The sequence below is a fragment of the Carcharodon carcharias genome, chromosome 17 (assembly GCF_017639515.1).
Source record: "Carcharodon carcharias isolate sCarCar2 chromosome 17, sCarCar2.pri, whole genome shotgun sequence".
Lineage (NCBI taxonomy): Eukaryota > Metazoa > Chordata > Chondrichthyes > Lamniformes > Lamnidae > Carcharodon > Carcharodon carcharias.
The window spans coordinates 45082655-45100634 of record NC_054483.1 but is presented as its reverse complement, the minus strand read 5'-3'; the positions used below and the strand labels follow the sequence as shown (position 1 = coordinate 45100634).

General features: G+C 45.2%; 1 protein-coding gene across 8 annotated transcripts in view; it reads left to right on the top strand.

Annotated features, from left to right (window-relative positions):
* The window catches only part of mypn (myopalladin), a 451051-nt gene that overhangs the window by 430742 nt on the left and 2329 nt on the right, over nucleotides 1–17980 (top strand). For all 8 annotated transcript variants that reach the window (XM_041210119.1, XM_041210117.1, XM_041210118.1 and 5 more), the window contains 2 exons: nucleotides 8488–8653; nucleotides 9697–9830. In XM_041210119.1, coding sequence (XP_041066053.1) covers nucleotides 8488–8653; nucleotides 9697–9830 — 300 coding nt within the window. The remainder of the gene's footprint in view (nucleotides 1–8487; nucleotides 8654–9696; nucleotides 9831–17980) is intronic.

The following is a 17980-nucleotide window of genomic DNA, read 5'->3' as shown; positions in this document are numbered from 1 at the left end:
GCCTACCACTGATGTGAGAGTCACTGGCCTGCAGTTCCCTGGCTTATCTCTACAACCCTTCTTAAATAGCGGAACCACATTAGCTGTTCTCCAGTCCTCTAGCACATCCCCCGTGGCCAGAGAGGAATTAAAAATTTGGGTCAGAACCCCTGCGATCTCCTCCCTTGCCTCCCTCAGCAGTCTGGGACATAAATCATCCGGACCTGGAGATTTGTCCACTTTTAATCCTGCCAACACCTTCAATACCTTGTCACTTCCTATATCAGTTTGCCTAAGAACCTTGCAGTCTCTCTCTCTGAGTTCGATACCTTCATCCTCATTCTCTTGGGTGAAGACGGATGTGAAGTATTCATTCAACACTCTAGCGTTGTCCTCTGGCTCCACCCGTAGATTGCCCCCTTGGTTCCTTATGCGCCCTACTCTTTCCATGGCTATCCTCTTCCCATTGATCTACTTATAGAATATCTTGGGATTTTCCCTACTTTTACCAGCCAGAGCTTTCTCATATCCCCTTTTTGCTCTCCTAACTGCTTTCTTAAGCTCCACCCTGCACTTTCTGTACACGACTAATGCCTCCGCTGATTTGCTTCCCTTGTACCTGCTAAAAGTCTCTCTTTTCCTTCTCATAGTAACCTGAATATCTCTGGTCATCCATGGTTCTCTGGGCTTGTTACTCCTTCCTATCACCCTAGAGGGAACATGTTGAGCCTGAACACCCCCCCCCGACATTTCCTTTTTGAACGCCCTCCACTGCTCCTCTGTGGATTTCCCCACAAGTAGCTGTTCCCAGTCTACCTTAGCCAGATCCTACCTTATTTTACTAAAATCCACTCTCCCCCAATCCAAAATATTTTTTTGCAACTTGTCGATTTCTTTGTCCATAACAAACTTAAACTGTACCAAGTTGTAGTCGCTATCACTAAAATGCTCACCCACCACCACCTTAGCCACCTGTCCAGCTTCATTCCCCAGAATTAAGTCCAGCACTGCGCTGTCCCTTGTTAGACCTTCCACATATTAACCTAAAAAGTTCTCCTGTACACATTTCAAGAAATCCAGTCCATCCAAGCCCTTAGCACTATGTCTATCCCAATTAATGTTGGGAAAGTTGAAATCACCTAATATAATTACCCTATTGTTATTGTTTTTACACATCTCTGCAAATTGTGCACATATTTGTTCCTCAATTTACCGCTGACTATCTGGGAGCCTATAATAAAGTGCTGCATGATAAGTTAAATATGCTTTTCATGCAGTGATTGATGAATGGGCTTTGTTCTTTAAGTTGCAACCATTAAATTAATCAGCATTATGTAAGTGGAAAAGTATTTTGATGCATTGGAGTACATTATCCAGTGGAGAAAGTGCACATGCTATGACTGAGAGAAGCTGTATAGAAATTTGGTTTGAATGAGTGGGTTGCTGGAAAATTGCAAACATCAACAATTGAAAAGAAGTGAAGCGAGACTGTGAATAATTGGAAGAAAAACCACATGATATTCTCAGAATTCCTTCTATTTTCCATATATCAAGTTGCTTTTCTACTTGTGACACAAGATAACACAACATGAATGTCCATTCGCTGCTTGAGAAACCAGTTTAAAAAATCCTTTTCCATTTGTGGAGGCTATCTTAGAAATCATTACCAAGATGAGTGTAGGAGAACAGTTCAGAGCTATTGCTGCAATCCTGGTTACCAATCAACATTCTTATTGTGCCATACATGCTAACAACACTGCAAGTAGATTTAAATAATAATTAACCTGGAAATTAAACAACACTACCACATGAATTCATCACCTATTACTAAACTATTTCATGCCAGGAATAAGATAAATCCAGATAAATTGTTGTCTTACAGTACTCATACAATTACCCAGCCTAAATGGGGATGATTTTCCGATGCTTTGTATCCTAAGTAAGTTAAAACAAAGTGGAGAGAAAACGGCTGAAGTCCCATGAGCCCCAGCCATTTTGTGCTTCATGGAGACTTGTGAGGTTTCTCCTAGGGCAGTGTAAAACTATTGAATTAAAAGGGTTAGAGAGAATCAGGGGCCATCTACAGATGAAATTGGACCAGGTTAGATGTCAGGAGATTTTCTTATTGCAGAGGCTGTTCAATTTTTGGAAGAAGTTGTTAGCCCATACATTGAGAGTGGATTTGTTGCAATTGGGAGCTGGACAAGGCTGAACCTGATACCTTTGCATAGGTGGGGCATTTGGTCATGTTCCACATGGTCAGTAATCCCATAAATATGTTCTGAGTGTCAAGGTTTCTTTTGAAGAGTGAGACAGGATTTTCTGGATGGCTGGGGCGGGGCGGGGGGTGGGGCGGCGGAGCGGGCGCAGCAGGCGTGGACCCGATAGCCGCTCTTGTGGGCGGCGGGTCAATTAAGGCCCGCCCAGCATATTTCAAAACTCTCGTGCATAGCGGGAGTGGGCGGGCGGTGGCGGGCACGCTCAGCCCGCCGGATTCAGCGGCAACCCAGCGGCCTGTATAAAGGAAGGCCTGGCAGCCTTGGAAAGGCTGCTCACAATGGCTGGCCGAAGGGCTCTGCAGAAGGACAACGGAGGTGATGCAAGTCCAGAGGGTAGGCCATCGGGGCAGGCCAGGCTGGAGGGTAGGGCGGGGAGCCAGTGTGCCCCTCGTTTTTCTGACGACTGCCTTGCTACCCTCCTCGAGGACCTTGCAGAATGGCAGGAGGTGCTGGCTCCCCAGGGGAAGGACAACTACCGCCCCCCCCAGCCACTTGACAAAATGTGCCTGGGAGGAGGTGGCAGAGGTGCTGAGCTCCCGCAACGTGGGGCGGCACACCTGGATCCAGTGTCGCCAGCACTTCAATGACATGTTGCGCTCTGGAAGGGTGAGGACAATGTTGGCATTGATCACTTAACCCCCAGCAGGTGCCCTTCCACACCCCCCACCACCCCTCCCCGCCCCCAAGTCTAGTGACTGCATTGAATCATTGACGGCATGTGTCCTTCGCTGGGTGGGCCAGCAGATATTGCCAATGCTGAGGTCAGCCTGAGAGGTTGTGGGTTCTGCCCCTGCAGCATGTGGTACACTGACTGTTTTGGGGGCAACCTGGAGGCGCTGTGCTTGAACTGCAGGACATGTCCAAGTCAGGGTGATGACATGCTGGGAGGAGAGCTTGAAGGTGGCGTGGCAATGAACCATCTGCTGCCCTCTGCGCTCCACGTGCTTGCGCCTCCTTGCTATGGAAGGATATACAGTGTGGTGCCTAATGTGATGTAGGCAGCATGTGACCAAGGGGAAGTGGGGGGTGTGGGGAACAGGCCTAGCACCTTTGTGTGCATGTTCGGCAGCAGCGAGGTGAGGAGGCATTGGAGCCCTGATATGTCCCACTCTGGTTGGGGTGGGCAGTTAGTGAAGAGATTCCATGTACAATTTGCACAAATCAATGCCCTTCTCTCATTTTCAGGAGAAGAATGCTCATAATGTTGCAGAGTGTGTGAGGACTGGTGGCGGCCAACCGCAGTTAGCTGGTTTGAGCAGAAGGCCCTGGATTTGAAGAGGCGCCATGCACCCAGGTCCACTGGTGTCGGTGAGACTGGGACGCCACGGCCAGGTATGTATGCCCAGCATTGAGGTCAGCATTGTTCTCCCAACAGCCATAGCAGTGCTGAAAGTTAAGTGCTTTAATTTTGCAACAAGGCTTGACCATTGCTTATGGAAAGATGAACACATAATGATCTGGGGGACGGGGATGCACTTTGTCATTGTCTCCACGTTAACTGATCCAATGTCCTTGTTCTTCCTTTCAGCATCAGCAGAGCAGGGCCGAGAGGAGGAGTAGCAGAGGCCCCCTCTCACACCTGAGGGCCCTGAAGTCTCATCAGCATCACACCATCTCTGCCAGGCAGGCACCAGCGTAGATACTAGCACCTCGGTGAAAGTTTGAACATCGGCTAGTGTCCCGGTGCAAAGTGGTGAGGGCACTTCACAGTCGCTGGAGGAGCTGGCAGAGTCAGAGAGTGCCCATGGTGCCAGCAGTCGAAGAACTGCAAGGGACCAAGCACATGCTCAGTCAGTGCCTGATGATGTGCCTCTGGAGTCGTCCACGATGCAGCAGGGGCAGGAAATGTGGCCAGGTGCGTGGGAGCACCTGGGGGAGATACATGAGGCTATGCTTGGCTTTGTCTCCGTGTTGGAGGAGTCCACACGGAAGCTCGCTGAAGCAATGAGCCACATGTCCGAGCACCATCCGTCCTCCATGGAGAGAGTGGCGACTCTCATGGAAATGCTCCTCCAGGAGACCCGTCAGGGCTTCCTGGGGATGTGCTCTGACCAACAAGCCCTCACATCGGCATTGACCTCAGCTGGTCAGTGCCAATGTGGGAGATTGTCTGGACACCAAGTTTCCCAGCTCGGTGCTCATCCATCTATGGTGAGCAGGGAGGTCCGAAGCAACTTCACGTCGGTGCAGCAGCTGCCTGTCGTCTCTGCGGGCACCTCTCAGGGTGCTCTGGATGAGGGCAGCAGCTCCTCCGCCCCTCCCAGTAAAAGAAGCATCCAGTGAGGCTGTGACGACTGAGAAGATGCCAGATGCGGAACTGGCAGATCCCTCCTAGGCGGGGCCAGCACAGGCTGCACAGGCCAGAGGACGACCGCCAAGGTCATCGAGGCCAACAGGGCAGCAGAGTCAGCTGGTTGTCTCAGATGCCACTCCCAGCGATGGGGCAGCACCAAGATGTAGCACCTGGAAACGTAAAAATAAGGCACCCTAGGCACACCAAGGGTTTATCACTGATGCTTTTGTGTTGGCCAGAGATGAAGTCTTTATGATTTGCTTTGAATTGGAACACCATTGTCATTTTTTTTGGCTTAAGTTTCTTTGCTTGTGATATTAAATTCAGACATGTGACCATGGCTGAGGGTGCATCTTTTCTTCTGCATGTGTACGGGTTCCAAAAATGTCAGGAGTGCTTTTTGGGACATTCAGCTTTATTAACAAGGCCCTTAGTCACTGTTCCTAACCTGGCAGATTTGGCACTTAGGTATCAAGTATGGAGCCTATAGCCCAGGCTTGTCCTGGAGGTCCATCTGTAGTGTGGTGGCTGAAGGTTCTTTGGATTTGGAAGGTTCTGTGGCGTCCCTGCCTCCCTGCAGTATGCCTGGGTCAGCGTCTATGCCCTCAGCATTTCCCTGTGCATGCTCATCCTCGGACTCACTGCTGGACTCTTCATGTGCAGTCGCAGCCACTGCATCGACATCTTCATCATCCACAGCATCCCCTCTTTCCAGCGCAAGATTGTGGAGAGCGCAGCATGCTACCACTATCACCGATACATGATCTGTGGGGTACTGGAGTGTGCCCCCTGAGTGGTCCAGGCATTGGAAGCGCATCTTGAGAAGACTGATGGTTCTCTCCACCACAGCCCTTGTAAAGGCATGGCTCCTATTGTACCGCTGCTCAGCTTGTATTCTTGGATGGCGGAGAGGCATGATGAGCCACCTTCTGAGGGGATAGTCCTTGTGACCCAGCAGCCATCCATCAAGTCGGGCTGGAGCACTGAAGAGCCCCTGCACCAGGGAGTGTCTGAGGATATAGGCGTCATGGGAGCTGCCTGGGTACCTTGCACAGACTTGTAGAATCTGCATCCTGTGGTCACACACTATCTGCACGTTCATGGAGTGGAAGCCCTTCCTGTTGATGAAGGCACCAGGCTCACATGCTGGTGCCTTGATGGCCACATGTCTACAGTCTATAGCACCCTGGACACCAGGGAAGCCAGCAATGGCCGCGAAGCCTCTGGCTCACTGTGCCTGACTTGCCTGGTCCCAACGGAAGTGGGTGAAGGTCAATGCATATCTAAACAGAGCGTCTGTAACCTGCTCGACACAAGTGTGGACAGCTGATTGGGAGACACCGCAAAGATCACCCACCGAGCCCTGGAAGGAGTCAGAGGCATAAAAGTTGAGGGTAGCAGTGACCTTCAGAGCCATTGGCATGGGTTGTCCACCCACACAGTTAGCTGAGATCTCAGGCCCAATCATCTGACTGATATAGTTGATTGTCTCCCTTGAAAGACGGAGCTTCTTTCGGCACGGCACCTCAGACATATTGAGGTAGCTGCTTCGCCGCCTGTATACCCTGCCAGGATAGTGACGTCTTCTGCAGCCCCTTCCGCCTTGGACTGCCTCTTGGCCCTGCGCCTCTTGTGCCTGCACATGTCCTCCCAAAGGTGGCTCCCCTTGAGGCTGAATGTGCACTCCTGGACTCCTCCCCCTTCTAACCCTCCCTTCCTCCTCAGAGGAGTGTCCTCCAGTGAACAGGTCAGCTCCTATTCCCAGGCTTCCTGAGACCTGCAGGCCCAAAAGTGACTCCTCACTGCAGAGTGCTAACCTGAAGATTAAGAGTCCAGGCAAAGCCGCTAGTGTGTGTTTTGAGGTATCGCAGATCACACAGGCAAGTTTCAGTAACTTTGAAAAATCAATACTTGAGAGAGCACACTTGCGATCCCAGTGAGGCCTCTTATCCCACCTGTGAATGCGGTTTATACAAATGTGTCCTACCCACCTGCCCATTGTGCCCGTGTGCCGACCCGAAGATTGCACGGGCGCCAAAAAATTGGTGTCGATTGGTGAGACAAGGGCCTTAAGTTCCCGTTAATTAATGACGGGCAAGCAGAGGATATCATTGCACACCCGCCCAACGAAATATCGTAATGGCACGCGGTGACACCGGGACGCCCGCCCGACATCACTACTCGTCATATCACGCGCAGACGTGCGGGCCCCGCTACCGCACGCCAACAGGAAAATTCTTCCTATGATTTATTGTCTCTTCCAGGAAACTGTGTGCTTGCTGGTGGGTGCAAGGTTTTAGGATCATGATGTCCACTTCCACCATGATTGAATGGGATAGGCTTCAATGTTCAGTTGATCTTTTTCTGTTCATTGTATTTATACACAGCAGGACTCATTGCAAATTGTAGATAGCCCCCTCAAGTTAGTGAATGTTAGACAAGGCTGCTAACAATCTCCTCCTGTCCCCAAGATGATAATTTATTTTTTTCAGGTCCAACTAGGAGGACCATAAGGACTTGAGGACTTCTGACTCATTTTAGACAGCAGCCAGAAGGCCTCGATGCACCCCACCACAACCCTCCATGCCACCCCTCATCCCTCACTGTTATCGTTGAAAGGCCTGAAGTATTGGAATACTTCCCTCCTTGATTTTGGGTGTAAGACCCTTCAAAAGTGCAGATCAGGGCCTTGATAATTACACCAACCCACAAGTATGATTTGCATTTAGGCAAATGAGGAAGGAAAATTAGCCTCAACATGTGCTAATAGCAACACCAGTAGTAATGGCTACAGTCAATTTTCAGACAATCAGTGTAATCTTACAGCTTTGCGCTACCTGTAGACAAGGCACCATCACTCCTCCACCACAACAAACCCCTCTTCAAAGTCAGTAAATTTACCACAACAGCCATGCTTCAGAGGCAAATTGCATTCTTCAGTCCCTTACACAGGTTGGGACAATGGGCATGTTAGTAGTTGTGTGCTTTCACTTGCTCATACAATAATGATTTTGATGGCTTTATTGGAGTGTAACTCAGTGACTTCCTGTTTGACACTCAATTCCTGCCAATAAAGTTTTCCTCTGTGTTTAAAAGATTAACTCACCCATCATGCACTAAACCTGACTTTAACGTCCATCTTTTCAGAATTCTAGTAATATTTAAGTATAGATGATGTTTTCCACTGAATGCGAACCTTGGTTTGACCCAGCCAATGAAGGCTTTCATAAAGCATTGTGTATCCCAGCAGATCTGAAGGCTTTTTTTCAGTTGTTCTATCTGAAATCCTAATGAATTTTGGTTTTATTGACATATTCTTGGAAAATAAGGCTTCTGTATCTAATAGGCTTATTTTATGTATTATATGATATAGTGTAATATTACTTAGATTAGCTAGATACATCCCTCTCTTCATGAGGACAGATCACACCATAAAATTCTTGAGTTTAGAATATTTATTTATAGATTAGCATGTTGCATTGCAATGCAATGAATCTATTCCCTCCCAGCTACAGAAAATAGCATAGGTCAACCCCTAATTCTGTCAGATTCTGCAAATGTAAAGGTTTTCACACATTGCCTGCTCCCAGTTGGCTTTTTCTGGTATTACAGTGTCCCTTGAAGCATTCTATAATTCTATCTTTGATTCTAATAAGCTGTGTCTTTTCCATTTCAGAAGAGGAGTGGTAGCACTTGTCACCTCTGTCCCCATGCACTCCTTCTGTTGTAAAGTGCTGCAGCTCCTTTCCATTTGTTTAACGCAACTGAAAATTCACAACGTTACTCCATCAGAGGAAGAACCACAGGAAGTAGAAACTAGTATCCTTGCAGCAAAAACACACATGGGGAGAAAGAATATAAAACTTACAGAAAGGTCAAAACTAATGTTATAATATACTTACTTTGTTCTTCTGTTCCCATTTGTTTGTTTTGCAGCAAAAAATATTACAAAGGTCCCTATATTTATTGAGAAACTGCGGAATACAGGAGTGCCAGAGGGCCACCCAGTCCGAATAGAATGCAGAGTGGTGGGCATGCCGCCTCCCTTAATCTTCTGGAAGAAAGACAATGAGACAATCTCTCCCAACAGGAATAGAATAAGGTGTGTCTAGGCTAGAATGTATAGCATGTCCATAACTGCTGTTAATGTGACAGTTAGTTGGTAAAAAAATATGACTTTCTGCTCCCATGAGGAACCGTAAATGATAGGACTGCATTGGGCATGATTTCATGACCATTTTGATCACACCTGAATTTCTGATGAGCTCCCAGTGGGCAAGGCTCGCTTTCGATGTCTGAAGTCAGAACATTATCCCTATTGCATATATGCTGCAGGTGCCAGCCTGAAACTGGGTAGCTGCAGTTTAGGGTTCAGGCTACAGAACCTCACTAATATCGCTTGGCTCCCATCTGGCTGGAAGCTCAGAGAGAGCAATCTTCAAACAGAAACTTAAATGTTTAGAGAGTGAAATAGGGCATCCCTCTGCCTTTAAACCTCAAAACTTAGGTAATGTTGATTTTAATAGTGTCTAGGAAGTTTAAAGGAGCCCCCAAACACTTTGGATCCCATGGTTGTGTACTCAATGCATTGGCAAACCAAAAGAAGATGAGATTATCCCCTCCAGAAGTTTCATTGCTCTTCTCTCCAAAGCCAGGTGAACTCCAGTACTAATCTTACAGTGTAAATACATTTGAAGAGTATAGACTCTGTAGAAATCACACAGAGCTTCACACTGCATTATAATTGTAGTCAAGACATTCTTCTATTATCCTGAACTAAGTTATACCTAAAAAAATTATTTCTGACTGGAGTATATTTGAGGCAGTGTCTTACTTTAGATATTTTATTTCAATTATTGCATTAGTCAGTTCCACTGCCGTATTTCTGTGAAAAAGAATTCTAATTAAGCCTTGGTAAAACTAGTTGCAAAGTCATATTAAATATAAACTTAATTGCCTTTTCCTTTCACTTGCTTTTTTTCTAAAATACAATAAATTTAAAGTTACCATGCAAGTGAAAAGAAAATTAAATTACCTACTTTTGTAAACGGTACATGCCCCAGGATAACAGTACGGTTCACCAATTAGCCTTCCAGTTTGTTTTTATGTATGCTTAACTGAATCTATGGCATTTGTCTTATCCAGCATGCACCAAGATACCACAGGATATGTCTGTCTCTTGATTCAGCCAACCAAGAAGGAAGATGCTGGTTGGTATACTGTGTCTGCCAAAAATGAAGCAGGAATAGCATCTTGTACAGCCAGACTGGACTTGTATGGTTAGTGTGTATTTGAATGCTCACTGCATAACAATTATTGGAGTAGATTTTCATTGGCATTGCTAGGTGCACGCAGGGGCAGTAATTTCCCTAAAATGAGAGGTGAACTTGACCAACCTGCTCCCGATCCATCAATGCAAACTTCAGAAGGACCTACCTTTGGACTACCAGAATCAGGCAGTAGGCACTTTTAATATACATAGGAATATAGGAACAGGAGTAAGCCACGCAACCTTTTGAGCCTGTTTCACCATTCAACTAGATCAAAGCTTATCTGTATCTTAACTCTGCTACAGCCCCCACCCCACTGCCTTTCCTTGGTTCTGTAACCTTTAATGTCCTTACCTGATAAAAATCAATCTCAGGTTTTAAAATTTCAATTGACCCCCCGGTCTCCACAGCTTTTTAAGGGAGAGAGTCTCAGATTTGCACAAACATTATGCTAGAAACGCTTTCTTGCTGAATAGCCAAGCTCTGATTTTAAGGTTATGCCTCATATTCTGGATTCCCCCAGCAGAGGAAATAGTTTTTCTCTACATACGCCATCAAATCTTTTAACCATCCTAAACGCCTGAATTAGATCACTCCTTAAGCTTCTATTCATAAAATGAGGTCCTACGATGAACATACCACTGTTAAGATGGTGAGTGATTGGCTTATTTGCAGAATGCTGCCAATGCCTTTACATTCAAAATGATCCAAGGCAAATGTAACTATTCACTGAGAAGATTAGAAGTATAGGTGACATTACCATATTTTGTAGGTCACATTCAATGTCTATTAGCACATGTACAAATCAGTTAAATGTAAGGGATCTTGAAGGTGTCCTTGGAGTATATCATACCACAGCAATGAGCAAAATTTGATGTAAGTTGTCTAACTTACCGAAACAGGCCAACAGTACACTGTTTTTGCATGTGGACGAATTCACATTGGCGATGTTAGCCTCATCTTAACATGACTATTTGAAGTTTAATTTCTTCTGCATCAATCTCTTGCTCCAGCTGAGCTGAGAGTGCTTGATGCTGACACTGGGCAACCATAGTGTTAATGTAGTCAAGAAATCACATTTTCAGCATGTTACACTAAGGTATGCCTTATAAATCTAAGAAGGCATTGTTAATGTTGTAATGAGCCTTGGTGAACCTGCAACTGGAGTACTGTGTTCAGTTTTGGTGACAGGAAAGAAGTAGAATTCATGAGAGAACATAATTTTGTGATAATAAGCAGAATTTTACCCTTGTTGGGCAGGCTCGGTGGTATCTGGACTGGACCATGATTTCACGCTGGCGGGCCAATTAAGGACTGCCCAGTGTGAGACGTGAGGGCTGTGTGGCAGGGAGAGGGCAAGTGTGCAACTGCACGCGGGTGTGCACTTGAAAATCTCCCTGAGGCACTTGCTAAGTGTCACTGTAAAATACTCCAAGATACTATCGAAGGAATTATCAAACCTACCGTCTGCTCCTGGTTCACCGCGGAATGTTAATTGCATCTCTAGCTTCGTCTCTGTGGAAACTTGTGTGATCTTGAAGGTTCACATGGAGAATATCGTTAGGTATTTATGTGGGCTGAACATGGCAAACACAAGGCAGTGACTGTCATGGGATTGCATATGTCCTGAAAAGGCAAGAGTGAATATGCTATGGGTTTGATGATTGAAAAAGACAGGTAGAATTCATGCAGGAAACCCAGAGGAAGGCTACCAGGCCTGCATGATGGGCTAGGTCATGAGGAAAAATTACCCACTCTGGGACTTTAATTTCATGCAAAGCAGAGGATCAATAGGAAATTTAGTACTTTCAGTGCTACAGAGAAACTAGATCAGGAGAGTTTTTCTGCCTGCCACATGATTCAAGAACTACAGGGAACACAGAGGATAATTAAAGGTGTCAAAGGAAAATTGGAAATTTGGCAACTTTTTCTTGATAAGAGGATGACAGAATTATAAAACATGTTATCAGTGGAGTGGTGGAATGGAAAGTCATTCTAGGTTTAAAAAAGGATTGGATAAATTCCAGTTAAGAAAGGGGGTGCAAGGATAGTAGCTCTAGGATCACAGTAAGCAAGCTGATGGGATGCTTGGAAGCTGTATTTTCCATCCAGAAATTGTCCATTTCAGGTAGTTATGCTGCCACAATCCCATGACAAAAAAGACCAGAATTATCCCTTTAAAATTTATCAATCATCATTAGAGAGGCAACAATGTGTTCAAGGACTTTGGAGAGGAAAGGGAAGTTTGTGGTGTGGTGTGTTTGCCAGGGTAGAGGGGTTAAGACTTTTTGAGGATAGAATGATGATGGCAGATTTGGAGGGGAAGAGATAGTACTTCCGGAGAGGAAACAGTTAACAATATCAGCTAACATGGGGGCCAGGAAGGAAAGTTGCATGGTCATTAATTTAGTAGGAATAGGGTTGAGAGAGCAGGAGGTGGGTCTCATGGACGAGGTGAGCTCAGAGAGGGTATGAGGGAAGATAGGGGAAAAAACCTAAAGAAAGAATTAAGACCAGGTTTAAGACAGGGGATAGGTTAGGAGAAGGGAGATATGCAATGGAGCAGCTGATCCTAATTTTTAAAGAAATAGGCCTATGTAACATGAGTTTTCCATAGATCCACGCACGTACTTTTTGGCTGCTGCTCTGGACCCAAGCCAATCGCTCTATTTCCACTCTTGCTTTTTTTTTACTTTTTCACTTTGCCCCTCTTTTCTATCATCAATTTTCCTTTCATTTCTCCACTTTCAGGTACTCTCCCCTCCTAATTCACTGTTCCAGCTCTTCAGAACTCCTCGATCTTCCTGATCTCTCGCTGCCGTCTCAGGCTTGACTCCCTCTTACATAAGCCTACAGCTTCCCTCTGTGCCTCTCTTGGTATCTTTTGACAGACTCATCAAGGCACTCAGCACAAGCTCAATATGAGCAACTAATTTTCCCTTCCCATTCTCTCATCGATCAGTGACCCCACTAAGGGCTAATCCTGCCAATATTCCTCCTGTCCAACTCACCCCTCCCACTGCTGACCTATGAACTCTGCCAGTAGATCAGTTCTCACTGCCCCTCTACAATCTCCCTCTGTTCACTTGTGAACAAAGCCTTTGCCATCCATGACCTTATTGTGGATGATTACGTCAACATCACGGCCTTAACATAAACCATGCTGAGGAGTGATGACAACTTCACTCTTAATGAAGCCTCTCAGCCTAGCTATTTCTTCTACCGTCAAGACCACCATGGTGGTGGTGTGGTACTTATCACTAGATTACTCCTTGGCCTGACCTTGACTCTCTGGAATTTTCTCCACCTTTGAGGATCTCACCTTGTTCCACTCCTCTCACCTCTTACTCAGAAGCATTATTCTCTACCCCTATCCCAAATACGGCAAAAGTTTTCTCACATCTTCACTGTGGCTCAGTTGGAAGCACTCTTGCCTCTGAGTCCCAGGGTTCTGAATTCAAGCCCCACTCCAGCACTTGAGCACAACAATTAACATTGATATTCCAGTGCAGTACTGAGGGAGTACTAGTTTTCAGATGAGAGTTAAACCAAGCCCCCATCTACCCTCTCAGGCGGTCATAAAAGATCCCATGGCAATACTCAAAGAAGATCAGGTGAGTTACCCTCTGTGTCCTAGCCAACATTAATCCTGTATTCAACATCACAAAAACAGATTATCTGGTCATTATCACATTGTGATTTGTGGGAACTAGCTGTGCACAAATTGGCTGCTGCATTACCTACATTATAACAATGACAATACTTCAGAATACACTTCATTGACTCTAAAGTGCTTTGAGATGTTCAGTGGTCATGAAAAGCACTAAATAAATGAAAGTCTTTCTTTCTTTACTGTTTTTCTCCCTTGGCCCCTGCACTGAACGACTCCTTATCCTGGGTGATTTCAACCTCCATCTCAAGTCAGCATGTTCTGTCTTTGAGTTCACTGCCCTCTTATCCTCCCTAAATCTCTCCCTCCATGTAAACTCCCCAACCCAGGTTCACAGCCAACTGCTGGCCTTGCCATCTCATGTGGTCTGGTTAGTCCCATCATATCATACACAAGTAGTCATCTTTGATCACTTCCTTGTATAACTCTCCATGCACACCCCCCTCCCATGCCCACCCCCTACCTCTTTCTGTATCCACCCTGGAAGAACTATACCCCAATTCACTTACAACTGCACTTTCAAAATCCCAACTCTCTGCCCTTTGACCCACCATTTGCCACAATATTCCTGCAGCTACTGATTAACTCAACTATACCCTAACCTCCACCTTTGATGTCCTAAACCCCAATTAAACTATTACACTCACTTACCCTGGTCATACCAGTCAACTCTGGTAGACTTGAAAGGATATGGTTGGGCAACTGTTTAACTATCCACCGCCAGATGTGGCTTGATCACATAAAACACTATTATCGGGTTCTGTTCTCGTCTGCTAACACTACTCACTGTTCCAGGATCATCCTGGAATGCAAAACTAACTCCCAACTTCTTTTCTGTATTGCAAATTGTCTTCATAAACCTTCTCCTCTGTCTCCTCTGCTTTCACCTTCAACAATAAGTGCAAGGTGCTCATCGACTTCCTTGCTGCTAACATCAAGACCATCCGATCAGCTGCCTCCCTTCCTTGCCCTGCCCTTGCATTTTTCTGTAGTTCCTTTCTTATCTCCCCTCATGCCCTCTATGAGCTCACCTTACCCATGAGACTGCCTACTATTCACACAATTCTAATCCTACTCAACTGCTGACCACCCAACTTCCCCTTCTGGTCCCCATGTTAGCCGACATTGTTAATGGTTCTCTCTCTTCAGGTGTTGTCCCTCTCTCCTTTAAACCTCTCATCACCCTCCTCAAAAAAAATGCTTGACTCCTCACAAATTACCATCCCACCTCCACTCCCTTTCCAAAGTAATTGAACATATTGCTGTCTCCCAAATCCGTGTCCATCTTTCCCAGAACTCTATGGGGAATTTTGCGCTCGTCAGGCGGGTGCGGCAAGTGGGCCTCGGAGTGGTTGTGAAGCCACCAGCCGTCCACAATCGGGCCCCGACAGCATCCTGCACTGCCGGGGTGGGAGCAGGAGGAACGCAAACGTGGAAATGTGCGCATGCGTTGGGGTGCGTGTAGTGAAATCTCCCTGAGGCACAGAGTTGCCTTGGGGAGCTGAAGTATTTTGAAATTGAGAAATAAAGAATTAAAAAATGTTTATAACATGTCCCTTCATGTGACTCTATAAGTTGAACAGGGACTTGTTAGAAATTAGTTTGAAAAATTATAATTTGTTTTAAATCACTGAATGAAACCTCATCCTGCCCAACGTCATTTTATGATCATTCGGGCCAGGCATGCTTCCACCCAATGGGTGCAATATTCTGCCCTGTGTTTAAATCCTCTAACCCCGCCACAAAACTGAAACAGTCTTATCAATGTCACAAATGGCAGCCTATATGACTGTGACAAAGGTAAACTATCCCTCCTCGTCCTTCTCAACCTACCCTTGACACAGTTGACCTCACCATCCTCTTCCAATGCCTCTCCACTATCATTCAGTTGGATAGAACTGCACTCACCTTGTTCCATTCTTATCTATCTGATCATAGCCAAAGTATCACTTGCAATGGTTTCTCTTTTCACTCCAGCACCAAGGATCGATCCTTGGCCCCTCCTATTTCTCATCCACATGATGCCCATCAGCGACATCATCTGAAATCACAGCATTAGTTTTCACATGTAAGCCGATGACACCCAGCTCTACCCCACCACTTGACACCTTCACTGTTGCTAAGTTATCAGACTGCTTATGTGACATCCAGTGCTGGATGAACAGAAATTTCCTCCACTTTGGGAAGACTGAAGCTATTGTTTTCAGCCCCCGTTCTAAACTCTGTTCCCTAGCTACCAACTCCATCCTCGTCATTGGCAACAGCGTGAGACTAAACCAGATTGTCCACAATTGATCTTGAGATGAGCTTCCAAACAGATATTCACACCATAATTAAGACCGCCTATTTCCACCTCCGTAACATTGCCTAACCTCACCTCTTTCTTAGCTCTTCTGCTGCTAAAACCCTCATTTATGTCTTTTGTACTTCTAGACTTGACTGTTCCAACATACTCCTGGCTAGTCGCCCACATACTACCCTCCGTGAATTTGAGGTCATCCAAAAATACAACTGCATGTATCCTTACTCACATAAAGCCCTGTTCACCTTTCATCCCAGTGCTTGTTGACATACATTGGTTCCAAGTCAAGCAAATCTTAATTTTAAAATTCTCATCCTTGTTTTCAAATCCCTGCATGTCCTAATCCCTCACTATAATAGACTCCAACAATTTCCTAATGACATATGTTAAGCTAACTGGCCTATAGTTGCCTGTTTTTTTGTCTCCAGGATAATTAAAAATAGAACGGATGACATCACACTATCATCCCACCCTCATTTGCATATTCTCCTTTCTGTTTTCAGCAGGCCCCCAGCTTGACAAAGCTGTTCCCAGGGCTGCAGAAACAGTGGTGGATCAACCTGTGGCTGGAGACTCAGCACAGTACGATCTGGAATTACTTTTTATCCACACTCGCCATTTATGTGTTTACACTGGTGATGGGGGTAGGAGGGGGAAGGACTGGCCCACCTAGACCAAAATATTTGTATGTTGGGTCTAGCATTTGCAGTACCTTAGACAAGTGCTTCCCAAACTTTTTTTCTACTGTGACCCCATTCAACCCCAGAGTAGTCAATTGGAATGCTGAACTGAGCAGCCAATTAGGGGACTGAAAGAAGGACCAATCAGGGCAGCAGAAAACTGTCCCATTGAAGAACCATTTGGGAAATATTTCATGTCCCGGCCAGAGTCTTTGCTCGACAGTCACCATTGCTGCTTTGGAGCTCGTGACCCCACATGGTTTAGCCCCACATGACCCCTGGTGGTTTGGGACTCTCTTGGTGCAGCTTTCCCTGAGGTCAGCAGCGGTCACCATCACTTCGCCGCTGACCACAGATTACAGGCTGTTGAAAGTGAGTCGACCATCCATTTCACATTTTCAGTGGAAGTCTCAGTGGGGAAAAATTTAAAGTTGGACTGCTGAATCATTGTCCAGATCTACCAACAGATTTATATATCCTTATAACTATAACAAATGCAGTTATTTCTTCATCTACCTGCAGTGAGTTGCAGGAAACAGCATTTATCTATTCAATTCATTTCAACATTTTTATCCTTGAGAATTCCCATGAGGTATCCACTATCAATATCCACATAAGTAAAACTTGAATTTCCTGTACTTTAGACATTAACAATGCAAAATGTGAAAAAAAATTGAAACATACAGATGCTAATTTCTCCTGACCCACAATTAATCACAAATTTAGAATAGAGCTCAGGAAATCCTTGTCTTCAGCAATTAAGTTTTGGGTTCTTGGAGAGAGAGACTATATTAAAGAAAATTTGCACTTTAGAGTAATATATTGTGAAATAGATGGCATAATGCCACTATCATTGTAAAACAGCATATCTCTCATTGTAATGAGATCTGCTAGTATATGTAAAACATGTTTCATCTAATGCATGGTTATTATACATAATTGCTGCTGGAAAACTTGATTCAACCAAAAAGTTTCACTTCCGTGTTTCTCACAAACCTTTCAGCAGCCATGTCCATTCCTTCCATGCCCTGGTATCCCTACGGCCAATAGAATAACCTCCAACTTATTGGGCCCATTTTATGATTGCCCACTAGGGTGCTGAAGAAGGGTGCTTCTCCCCATACATATGGGGAAATTGAGGCCTGATGCCCATGACCTCCATTATCTAGTAAATACATCAAATCACTCTGTTTCTGGAGCTGAGATGAGACGAATGCTGCATTATTCGACTAATGAAGTTTTGGTAGTAGTTTATTAGGACCTACCTGGATAATAATACAATTGAAGTCCTATTTTAATTACTGCTGTATAATACACTTAATTGAATGGTAATAGTCACTGCACAAATAAAATCTCTTCATTTCTGAATTAAACAGTGTTAATTGCGAATGAAAACATTGATTTTATCTGTTGTCATGTTGTAAACTAGCCCCATTTAGAATGCCATCTCATCATAAAATTCTCCATTACAACGTAGATCCTCTGATTGTCTTCCTTTGTTGTTACA